This window comes from Salmo trutta, chromosome 23 (genome assembly GCF_901001165.1).
Source record: "Salmo trutta chromosome 23, fSalTru1.1, whole genome shotgun sequence".
Classification (NCBI taxonomy): domain Eukaryota; kingdom Metazoa; phylum Chordata; class Actinopteri; order Salmoniformes; family Salmonidae; genus Salmo; species Salmo trutta.
In genome coordinates this window covers 24,181,658-24,193,940 of record NC_042979.1, presented here as the reverse complement: position 1 = coordinate 24,193,940, position 12,283 = coordinate 24,181,658, and the positions used below count along the sequence as shown (strand labels likewise).

General features: G+C 43.7%; 1 protein-coding gene across 4 annotated transcripts in view; it reads right to left on the bottom strand.

The window, feature by feature from the left end:
- Positions 1-394: 394 nt before the first annotated feature.
- Positions 395-12,283, bottom strand: part of LOC115159637 (splicing factor, suppressor of white-apricot homolog) — a 128,734-nt gene continuing 116,845 nt past the window's right edge. For all 4 annotated transcript variants that reach the window (XM_029709557.1, XM_029709558.1, XM_029709560.1 and 1 more), the window contains 2 exons: positions 8,625-8,694; positions 395-1,222 (listed from right to left, as the gene is read on the bottom strand). In XM_029709557.1, the coding sequence (XP_029565417.1) occupies positions 1,157-1,222; positions 8,625-8,694 (136 nt within the window). In that variant the 3' untranslated portion in view covers positions 395-1,156. The remainder of the gene's footprint in view (positions 1,223-8,624; positions 8,695-12,283) is intronic.

Genomic DNA, 12,283 nt, shown 5'->3' with positions numbered 1-12,283 from the left:
TGTGCTACTGGGACACTCAGATATGTTCCCTCATCCCTGGGGTGGACCTAGAAACCTGCTCAGACGCCTTTGCGTTTCTGTGTGAGAGAAAGGAATGTCCCTGTGTTTTGTGGACAGTTTGTGTGAGGAGACCGCTCCCTCATGATTTACCCTCACTCCAGCCCTGGTAACCACTGTTGCTTTTAACCTTCATTTGCACGGTCTGCTTTGTCCTTAAAAGAGGGAGCATGTATGACTGTATCTCTACTTAATCTATTTCTGCTATGTCAATATTTGCTCATTCATTTCCAACCAATAATTAACTGTTGAGGTTAATTGAATTAAATTCATAGGAAACGTGAGCCCTGACCTTTATGTACCAGACAGATTCCACTGACTGAGAACACCTTAACACTTTGCTAAATCATCATTCAAACTTTATTGACAGTTCGTGTTAAGAAAGCAGCTCCACAATCAGCCATGTACAAACTTAGAAACAAAAATTGAAGGCCACACACTGGAAGTGATTGACAACAGACTGGAAATAGAGACCCCAGCTTAAAACTGACCTGGCAAAAGAGTGAGAGAAAGAGAAATGAAGAGACATACGGAGATGGAAAGAGATGAAGAGGGAGAAAGTGAGAAAGAAATGAAGAAAACAATCCTTCACAGAAGGATAGCATTCAGGCGCTCTGGCAGCTGCACAATTACACTGCAAAGCTCTCCGTCATCAATTTGGAGAACATAGAATTCGTTTTTTGAAAGATGCAATTTACTTTATTAATTATTTCTGCGCTTTGAAGCTCTGTTGTCTTTATTCGTGCTGAAAACAGATGTTGGGAACAGGGGCATCCAAACTTTAGCAGGTTGCTGTGTGACCATTGCTGTGATGCAGGCACTCTCTCGACACGTAGAACAGTCCCACGTATTTGATTTACGAGCTAATCTACTCTGCTCGCTTCACATCTACTGCCATTTGAAACATACTGTAGATACGCTCACCCAGTTAAGTATCAAAAGTAGATTAAATAAAAGTCAGACAGAGGAAACAGTTCCAGGCAAAAGACGCTGCCTGCTGATTGGTTGAGGGCCTGTCGCTGGAGGCTGTCGTCATAGAGAGGCAGACATGGTGAAGCTCCACCCTTTTTCCAATCAGCTGCTATAAAGCTAAGCCTCTTCAGGAAGTGTTGGGCTGGAAGGTCTTAGGGGCAGCCAGCATGGCACGTACTTTAGCCATCAGATCCTGAGAAGGAGAGAGGGGTAGAAAGAAGGGAAGAGAGAGGGGAAGAGAGAGGGGTAGAAAGAAGGGAAGAGAGAGGGGAAGAGAGAGGGGTAGAGGGAAGGGAAGAGAGAGGGGAAGAGAGAAGGGAAGAGGGGGAGATTGAGAGAGAGATGAGAGGAAAGATATAAACAGACACAAAGAGGGAGAGAGGAAGGGGAGACAGTGAGTGAGTGTGCCATATAAAATACCAATAATGAGGAAAAGAGGAAACATGTCTTGGTTAAGAAACCTACAGTCCTATATTCTGTCTACTCTCTCAGAGCCTCCCCACCATCACAATTCAACACAAACACAAATCTTCCTCCCTCCCTGGGCTATCTTTCAACCAGGACAGCTTAATGTATTCCTGACTATTTATGACAGTAGGCTATAGGACAGCTTCTCTCCTCCCTGCAATAGAAGGCCATCAGATCCACTCCTAGTTAGGTAAGCAGTCCCAATCTGACCACAGTCCAACCTGGAGATTATACACCAAATAGGGGATATATTAAATCTTTCAGCGTGAGCCGCTGAATAAGCCGCTTGTCATACAAGTTTCTCCTTGCTCAGGGCTGACGTGGGGAGTTATTGCATATCACTACTCTTCCTTCTCCTCTCCCGCTGTTCTCTTCCTTCTCCTCCGTCATGAGTGAGCAAGCAAGAGCACACACACGCACAGAGAAAAAAGGCGAATACGCATGCACACACAAACACAGAGACCAACAGACACACACACTGAGGGATAAATCTGAGTGAAAGCAGTGGTGGTGGTCAGGGTCCTTGAAGAGAGTACAGCCTGACCACAGTGACCTCCACGCGGTCGTAAAAACAGCAGGAAGGAGGAGCAGGATCACCACAGCAAATTGAGACAAAAGGTATAACAAGATGGCGGTATGGATAATGGAGTTAATGTCTGAGTAGATGATGTGAGACTGGGGCTTTAAACAGGGCTGGTACTGAAGCCTCCACAGATACTGCTTTATTAAGGTGAGAAATTGATGAAAGAGAGGGAGGGAGTGTGTTTTAAGTACTATATGTGTGAGTGTGATTGAGAGAGAAAGCAGGAAAGTGTCAAAGACAGAGGCGTATGACTCAGAGTGTGAGGGAACGTGTAAAGGTGGAGAGGGAGCGTGGCATGTACTGTACTTGAGCGTGACAGAAAATGCTTCTAACGTCCAAACAACTTAATTCTAAATATTTGTAAGCATTGTCATACTCCCCACTCCCCAAGACATAAGACTGCTAAATAGTTAACCAATAGCTATCTGGAATACCTGCATTGACCCTTTTTGCACCAACTCTTTTGACTCACATAAGCTGCTGCTACTGTTTATTATCTATCCTGTTGCCTAGTCACTTTATCCCTACCTATATGTACATATCCACCTCCTCGTACCATTGCACATCGACTCGGTACTGGTACTCCGTGTATAGAGCCAAGTTATCGTTACTCATGTGTATTTATTATTGGGTTATTATTTTTCCTCTATTTTCTTTCTCTCTACATTGAGAAGGACCCGTAAGTAAACATTTCACTGTTAGTCTACACCTGTTGTTTACAAAACATGTGGCAAGCGGTACCGGAGTGCCAAGTCTAGGACAAAAAGGCTTCAACAGTTTTTACCCCCAAGCCATAAGACTCCTGAACAGTTAATCAAATGGCTACCCGGACTATTTGCATTGTGTGCCCCCCTAACCCATGTTTTTACGCTGCTGCTACTCTCTGTTTATCATATATACATAGTCACTTTAACTATACATTCATGTACATACTACCTCAATTGGGCCGACCAACCAGTGCCTCCGCACATTGGCTAACCGGGCTATCTGCATTGTGTCCCGCCACCCCCTCTTTTACGCTGCCGCTACTCTCTCTTCATCATATATGCATAGTCACTTTAACCATATCTACATGGACATACACCTCAATCAGCCTGACTAACCGGTGTCTGTATGTAGCCTCGCTACTTTCATAGCCTCGCTACTGAATATAGCCTGTCTTTTTACTGTTGTTTTATTTATTTACCTACCTATTGTTCACCTAATACCTTTTTGCACTATTGGTTAGAGCCTGTAAGTAAGCATTTCACTGTAAGGTCACCTGTTGTATTCGGCGCACGTGACAAATAAACTTTGATTTGAATAAAATTGGATTTGATTTCATTCATTTATGAGAGCAGGTCTCAGTTTCATTAGGGGACTATAAAAACCCTCTCCTCCAGCGGAGCAGGGAGAATGAACACGCTCAATAAGCAGAAAGAGCGAGAGAGAGGAGAAAAGTTCATCATGAGCCTGGGGATGAGTGAGTGAGAGGGGGCTGGGTGAGAGGAGGAAAGGAGAGCAGTAGAAAGGAGAGCAGTAGGGGGGCAGAAAACAAGAGGTCACAATACAGTATCCAGGATGAGAGGAGGATGAGTGGACTGGATTTCAGAGCCATGGGAAAGAAATAAAGAGGAAGAGTAGAAAGGATGCTGACAATGTCTTCAGTTTCTATTCTTTACCAAGGCCACTCCATTGAATCGTACATGTAAAGGTTCTATCTTCGATCCATGTCACATTCTCTTTACCATTCCATTCTGTCCATCTCTACAGGTCTGTATGTTAGTCTCCTCTAATTCTGTCTGTCCATCTCTACAGGTCTGTATGTTAGTCTCCTCTAATTCTGTCTGTCCATCTCTACAGGTCTGTATGTTAGTCTCCTCTAATTCTGTCTGTCCATCTCTACAGGTCTGTATGTTAGTCTCCTCTAATTCTGTCTGTCCATCTCTACAGGTCTGTATGTTAGTCTCCTCTAATTCTGTCTGTCCATCTCTACAGGTCTGTATGTTAGTCTCCTCTAATTCTGTCTGTCTGTCTGTCTGTCCATCTCCACAGGTCTATATGTTAGTCTCCTCTAATTCTGTCTGTCTGTCCATCTCCACAGGTCTGTATGTTAGTCTCCTCTAATTCTGTCTGTCTGTCCATCTCTACAGGTCTGTATGTTAGTCTCCTCTAATTCTGTCTGTCTGTCTGTCCATCTCCACAGGTCTGTATGTTAGTCTCCTCTAATTCTGTCCGTCCGTCCGTCCATCCATCTCTACAGGTCTGTATGTTAGTCTCCTCTAATTCTGTCGGTCTGTCCATCTCCACAGGTCTGTATGTTAGTCTCCTCTAATTATGTCTGTCTGTCCATCTCTACAGGTCTGTATGTTAGTCTCCTCTAATTCTGTCTGTCTGTCCATCTCTACAGGTCTGTATGTTAGTCTCCTCTAATTCTGTCTGTCTGTCTGTCCATCTCCACAGGTCTGTATGTTAGTCTCCTCTAATTCTGTCCGTCCGTCCGTCCATCCATCTCTACAGGTCTGTATGTTAGTCTCCTCTAATTCTGTCGGTCTGTCCATCTCCACAGGTCTGTATGTTAGTCTCCTCTAATTATGTCTGTCTGTCCATCTCTACAGGTCTGTATGTTAGTCTCCTCTAATTCTGTCTGTCTGTCCATCTCTACAGGTCTGTATGTTAGTCTCCTCTAATTATGTCTGTCTGTCTGTCCATCTCTACAGGTCTGTATGTTAGTCTCCTCTAATTCTGTCTGTCTGTCCATCTCTACAGGTCTGTATGTTAGTCTCCTCTAATTCTGTCTGTCTGTCCATCTCTACAGGTCTGTATGTTAGTCTCCTCTAATTCTGTCTGTCCATCTCTACAGGTCTGTATGTTAGTCTCCTCTAATTCTGTCTGTCCATCTCTACAGGTCTGTATGTTAGTCTCCTCTAATTCTGTCTGTCCATCTCTACAGGTCTGTATGTTAGTCTCCTCTAATTCTGTCTGTCCATCTCTACAGGTCTGTATGTTAGTCTCCTCTAATTCTGTCTGTCTGTCCATCTCTACAGGTCTGTATGTTAGTCTCCTCTAATTCTGTCTGTCTGTCTGTCCATCTCCACAGGTCTGTATGTTAGTCTCCTCTAATTCTGTCCGTCCGTCCGTCCATCCATCTCTACAGGTCTGTATGTTAGTCTCCTCTAATTCTGTCGGTCTGTCCATCTCCACAGGTCTGTATGTTAGTCTCCTCTAATTATGTCTGTCTGTCCATCTCTACAGGTCTGTATGTTAGTCTCCTCTAATTCTGTCTGTCTGTCCATCTCTACAGGTCTGTATGTTAGTCTCCTCTAATTCTGTCTGTCTGTCCATCTCTACAGGTCTGTATGTTAGTCTCCTCTAATTATGTCTGTCTGTCTGTCTGTCCATCTCTACAGGTCTGTATGTTAGTCTCCTCTAATTCTGTCTGTCTGTCTGTCCATCTCTACAGGTCTGTATGTTAGTCTCCTCTAATTCTGTCTGTCCATCTCTACAGGTCTGTATGTTAGTCTCCTCTAATTCTGTCTGTCCATCTCTACAGGTCTGTATGTTAGTCTCCTCTAATTCTGTCTGTCCATCTCTACAGGTCTGTATGTTAGTCTCCTCTAATTCTGTCTGTCCCTCAACCCCTTCTTTCCCAAACCCACACTCTATTCATGACCTATGCCAATCTCTCATTCTCTCTTTTCTGAAACCCCCATCTCTTTCCCTCGCCTCCTCTTTCTACAACCTACCCCATTCTCTCTCCCTACGGCTTGCTCTATCTGTGAATGTCTTGATCTTTGACGGTGGGCTGGTTTCCATACTACACAGGCTTCTCTGCCTCAGCCCAAGCCTGCTCTCTGCTCCAGGTAAGTCTCTCCTCTTCTCTCGCTGACCCCCTATGGAGGTGCTCATCCTGGGCCAACTGGCTGGCTTTATGAAGGGGTCTGGTTGTAGTCAGAGGGCTATCAGATGGGGCTCTTTATCAGACTGAGGACAGATACAGAACATCAAATGGAGAGAGGACAGGGGCTTGAACTTCTAAAGGGGCCTTGTTAAGGTATGGCTTTGTGATATACGCCAAGAAAGACATTCATGTAATTGGAGAATGAACGCTCTCACAGCCTGAAAGTAAGACATCAAATAAACCATAGAGCAAACGTAAAGATTCCATATGAATTTACAACAGGTGTGAGGTAGTTAAAAGACGCCGCCTGAGGAAGCAGTGTTTTTAAACGCACACCCACAGCTGTGATTTAAGCTTTTAAGTTATTTCAAACATATGGTTTTAAAACTCCAATATCTCTCTCTTAATGGTCTACTTTACATTATGGCTTCCCTCATAGATCTCATATAACAACCTCCCTATTCCTGACTCATAGCCCTGTTGCTGAACAGGCAGTGTGATCCTACCCAGAGACAGAGACGAGAACCTCTCTCTCTCCAACCCAACAGCTTACCAGAGGAGTGACTAGTAGAGGGGGTGATTGCGTAATATGTTAAAGTCAGGACTTTCGGGGAAGAGTTGATCCTCTTTTTCTCTCTCCTGGAGATTAAAGCCTCTGTAATGTAAACTAGCTCTCCTCAGCTGTCAGCTGCTGCTGCGCACATAAAGTCATGAGAGAGATGAGAGAGAGCCAGAAACACCAGGACAGGGAGATAAACACAACAAATAAAACGCCTATGTGCACATTACTGAACACAGAGGAGGAATGTTAAATGTAAAATCCGACCTGAGTTCAGAGATCAGCTGCTCTGAGCCCACAGAGATCGAAGATGGAAATTATGTAATCTGTGCTGGGATCAGTGTACTGAAATCTCTGAGCGGTGTGTTCTGTATAATGCTGCTGCCACAAGGGCCGACTATCCTTGGAACCACAGTCCCTGTGTGCATCCCAGCTAACAATGAGCTGATTCTGAACTGCTGTGCTTTGTGCACATGTCATAATGAGAGATATGGAGTACCTGTACAACACCATGCTGTAAAGTGCTTTATGGAATACATGCTAGGACATCTGGGCTTGTATTCACAAAGCGTCTCAGAATAGGAGTGCTGATCTAGGATCAGTTCTACCTTTAAGATCCTAATGAATAAGATTATATGGACATCATCCTAGATCAGAACTCATACTCTGTCATGCTTTGTGAATATGGGCCCATGTTAATATAAATACAGCGTATTCGGAAAGTATTCAGACCCCTTGACTTTTTCCACTTTGTCAGGTTACAGCCTTATTCTAAAACTGATGAAATAGTTTTTCCCTCATCAATCTACACACAATACCCCATAATGACGAAGAAACCCCCCCCCCCGAAATATTACATTAACATAAGTATTCAGACCCTTTACTCAGTACTTTGCTGAAGCACCTTTGACAGCGATTACAGCATCGAGTCTTCTTGGGTAAGACACTACAAGCTTGGCACACCTGTATTTGGGGAGTTTCTCCCATTCTTCTCTGCAGATCCTCTCAAGCTCTGTCAGGTTGGATGGAGAGCATTGCCACACAGCTATTTCTAGGTCTCTTCAGAGATGTTCGATCGGGTTCAAGTCTGGGCTCTAGGTGGGCCACTCAATGACATTGAGACTTGTCTTGGCTGTGTGGTTAGGGTCGTTGTCCTGTTGGAAGGTGAACCTTCGCAGGAGTCTGAGGTCCTGAGCGCTCTGGAGCAGGTTTTCATCAAGGATCTCTCTGTACTTTGCTCCGTTCATCTTTGCCTCGATCCTGACTAGTCACCTAGTCCTTGCTGCTGAAAAATATCCCCAGAGCATGATGCTGCCGCCACCATGCTTCACTGTAGGGATGGTGCCAGATTTCCTCCAGATGTGACGCTTGGCATTCAGGCCAAAGAGTTCAATCCTGGTTTTATCAGACCAGAGAATCTTGTTTCTCATGGTATGAGAGTCTTTAGGTCCCTTTCGGCAAACTCCAAGGCCTGATTGGTGGACTGATGCAGAGATGGGAGAACCTTCCAGAAGGAAAACCATCTCCACAGAGGAACTCTGGAACTCTGTCAGAGTGACCATTGGGTTCTTGGTCATCTCCCTGACCAAGGCCCTTCTCCCACGATTGCTCAGTTTGGCCAGGCAGCCAGCTCTAGGAAAAGTCTTGGAGGGTTCAAACTTCTTCCATTTAAGAATGATGGAGGCCATTGTGATCTTGGTGACCTTCAATTGGGCAGACATTTTTTGGATACCCTTCCCCAGATCTGTGCCTCGACACAATCCTGTCTCGGAGCTCTACGGACAATTTTGACCTCATGGCTTGGTTTTTGCTCTGACATGCACTGTCAACTGTGGGACCTTATATAGATAGCCTTTCCAAATCATGTCCAATCAATACTTACATAAATAAGGTATTTCTTTGTTTCTTTTTTTATAAATTTGCTAATGTTTCTACAAACCTGTTTTAGCTTTGTCATTATGGGGTATTGTGTGTAGATTGCTGAGGATTTAAAAAAAATGTAATACATTTTTTAATAAGGCTGTAACATAACAAAATGTGGAAAAGTCAAGGGGTCTGAATACTTTCCGAAGGCACTGTACAGTGAGACAGTGAAGAAGAGGTACCTGAGTGATTTTGGACTGCATGGAGGAGACGGTTGAGGGAACTTGTTTATCTTTCTCCTGTGAGCCGTCCCTAAAGAGAGAGGGAGAGAGCGAGAGAGAGACACAGGTAGACTGTTGTTATATAGCATATATAGCCTGTCTTTTTACTGTTGTTTTATTTCTTTCCGAAGAAATCCCTCTGTCTGCCTCCCCCAGACAGAGGGAGCCAGACAGAGAGCAAGAGACAGAGAGACAGACAAACAGAGACAGACAGGGAGACAGACAGGGAGGGAGGGGGGGGGGGAGAGAGAGGGGAGAGAAAAAAGATAGAAGGGTTAAAAGAGAGAGGGAGAAAGATTAGGGAGATAGAGAGAAAAGAGAGCGAGAGTAAAGTGAGAGGGATTTCAGTGGCCGGGAGGGATGGAGACAGGGCCTCATATTAACACCCGCCATCTGTGGGTAGATTTTGGCATTGGTGGATAAGATGTCTATTTCACCAGCCATGTTGGCAGGTTGTCAGGGCTCCGCAGTGCGAGCATTTCACTTGCATTTGTGTTTTTCTATGTTTTATGTAAAACGTTTTCAGTGTAAATGTAAATTAATAAAATCAGATAAAAAGTATGTAGACAAGATAATGGACATAGGGCTGACCCCATTTATTCGACTGGTCAATTGTGTGGTTGATAGGCTGTTGGTTGACCAAGATTTTTTACTATTTTCTACATTGTAGAACAATAGTGAAGTCATCAAAATTCTGAAATAACACATATGGAATCATGTAGTAAGCAAAAGAGTGTTAAAAAAAGCACTCTTGGCATTCTCTCAACCAGCTTCATGAGGTAGTCACCTGGAATGCATTTCAATTAACAGGGGTGCCTTGTCAAAAGTCAATCTGTGGAATTTCTTTCCTTCTTAATGCGTTTGAGACAATCAGTTGTGGTTGTAACAAGGTAGGGGTGGTATACAGAAGATAGCCCTATTCGGTAAAAGACCAAATCCATATTATGGCAAGAACAGCTCAAATAAGCAAAGAGAAACAACAGTCCATTATTACTTTAAGACATGAAGACCAGTCAATCCAGAAAATGTCAAGAACTTTGAAAGTTTCTTCAAGTGCAGTCGCAAAAACCATCAAGCGCTATGATGAAACTGGCTCTTATGAGGACCGCCACAGGAAAGGAAAACCCAGAGTTACCTCTGCTGCAGAGGATAAGTTCATTAGAGTTACCAGCCTCAGACTGCAGCCCAAATAAATGCTTCACAGAGTTCAAGTAACAGACACATCTCAACATCAACTGTTCAGAGAAGACTGCGTGAATAAGGCCTTCATGGTCAAATTTCTGCGAATAAACCACTACTAAAGGACACCAATAAGAAGAAGAGACTTGCTTGGGCCAAGAAACATCAGCAATTGACATTAGACCGGTGGAAATCTGTCCTTTGGTCTGATGAGTCCAAATTTGACATTTTTGGTTCCAACTGCCGTGTCTTTGTGAGAAGCAGAGTAGGTAAATGGATTATCTCCGCATATGTGGTTCCCACCGTGAAGTACGGAGGAGGTGGTGTGATGGTGCTTTACTGTTGACATCGTCTGTGATTTATTTAGAATTCAAGGCCCACTTAACCAGCATGGCTACCACAGCATTCTGAAGCGATATGCCATCCCATCTGGTTTGCGCTTAGTGGGATTATCATTTGTTTTTCAACAGGACAATGACCCAAAACATACCTCCAGGCTGTGTAAGGGCTATTTGACCAAGAGGGAGAGTGATGGAGTGCTGCATCAGATGACCTGGTCTCCACAATCACCTGACCTCAACCCAATTGAGATGGTTTGGGATGAGTTGGACCACAGAGTAAAGGAAAAGTAGCCAACAAGTGCTCAGCATATGTGGGAACTCCTTCAAGACTGTTGGAAAAGCATTCCTCATGAAGCTGGTTGAGAGAATGCCAAGAGTGTGCAAAGCTGTCATCAAGGCAAAGTGTGACTACTTTGAAAAATCTGAAATCTAAAATATATTTTGATTTGTTTAACACTTTTTTGGTTACTACATGATTCCATATGTGTTATTTCATAGTTTTGATGTCTTCACTACTATTCTACAATGTAGAAAATAGTAAAAATAAAGGAAAACCCCTGGAATGAGTCGGTGTGTCCAAACTTTTGACTGGTACTGTATGTTTATTGCATATTTATTGAATATTGCCAAACGCTTAAGCAAAAAATATTGAGCCTATTTAATGCAACCCTTGCAGTTAATAGACCACAAAGCTGCATACAACTGACCTAAATGTTTGGAAATGATAAGTTTACTTTTTCATCCATAGACTTAAAACACATCAAGTGTAATTGGACTGTTTATCTCACATCTGAAGGCTGGGAGGCATTTACGACATACCTCAGATTGCTCCAATATATTTTGGAGTAATAATTACATTACCAACATTCTCTAGTAATACTAGTCCCGTGCGAATAGGTCTTTGGTTACATGCATACATGTGTCAGAGAGCAAGGGTTAAGGGAATGCTTTTCCCTAAACAAATTAGGGATTTCGGTAACAGAACTTTTCAGTCAGAAATGGCTATAATTATGTTGCAGATTCAGGAACACAGCGAGATAAACACTTTGATGTTTGGTGGTGGTGCCGTAGCAGGGAGGAGAGAGAGACAATGGGTGCTAGTCACAGTCACTTGGTGTCTTTTATTTTTTTTAAACACAGCACAGCAAGTCTGATCCCAGAACTTGCACAATCAAATCAATTGCTGGTTGGACTCCCACTAGTAATTTGTGTGTCTTAATTATTTAATCAAACAGTGTGCTTAAAGCATCAAACAAGCTCAGTGAATATACACTACATACAAAAGTATGTGGACAATGCGTTCTCTGGAGTGATGAATCACGCGTCACCATCTGACAGTTCGACGAACGAATCTGGGTTTGGCGGATGCCAGGAGAACGCTACCTGCCCCAATGCATAGTGTCAACTGTAAAGTTTGGTGGAGGAGGAATAATGGTCTGGGGCTGTTTTTCCATGGTTCGGGCTAGGCCCCTTAGTTCCAGTGAAGGGAAATCTCAGTGCTACAGCATACAATGACATTCTAGACGATTCCGTGCTTCCAACTTTGTGGCAACAGTTTGGGAAAGGCTCTTTCCTGTTTCAGCATGACAATGCCCCTGTGCACAAAGCGAGGTCCATACAGAAATGGTTTGTCGAGATCGGTGTGGAAGAACTTGACTGGCCTGCACAGAGCCCTGACCTCAACCCCATCGAACACCTTTAAGATGAATTAGAATGCCTACTGCGAGCCAGGCCTAATCAGTGCCTGACATCAGTAATACTGTTGTGACTGAACGTAAGCAAGTGCCCGCAGCAATGTTCCAACATCTGGTGGAAAGCCTTACCAAAAGAGTGGAGGCAGCAAATATATAGCAGCAAAGGCGGGACCAACTCCATATTAATGCCCATGATTTTGGAATGAGGTATTAGACGAGCAGATGTCCACATACATTTGGTCACGTCGTGTAGTTGATTTGATTAAAACACATCGGATGTGTCAATATATGGAGAAATACACGCTTCAAAATGCAGTCCAATCGATTTGTCGAAAGAACAGACGACTCGTGGTCGACCAAGATTTTTTAAAGTTGGGGACAGCCCTAATAAACAGCCTGGTGAGGT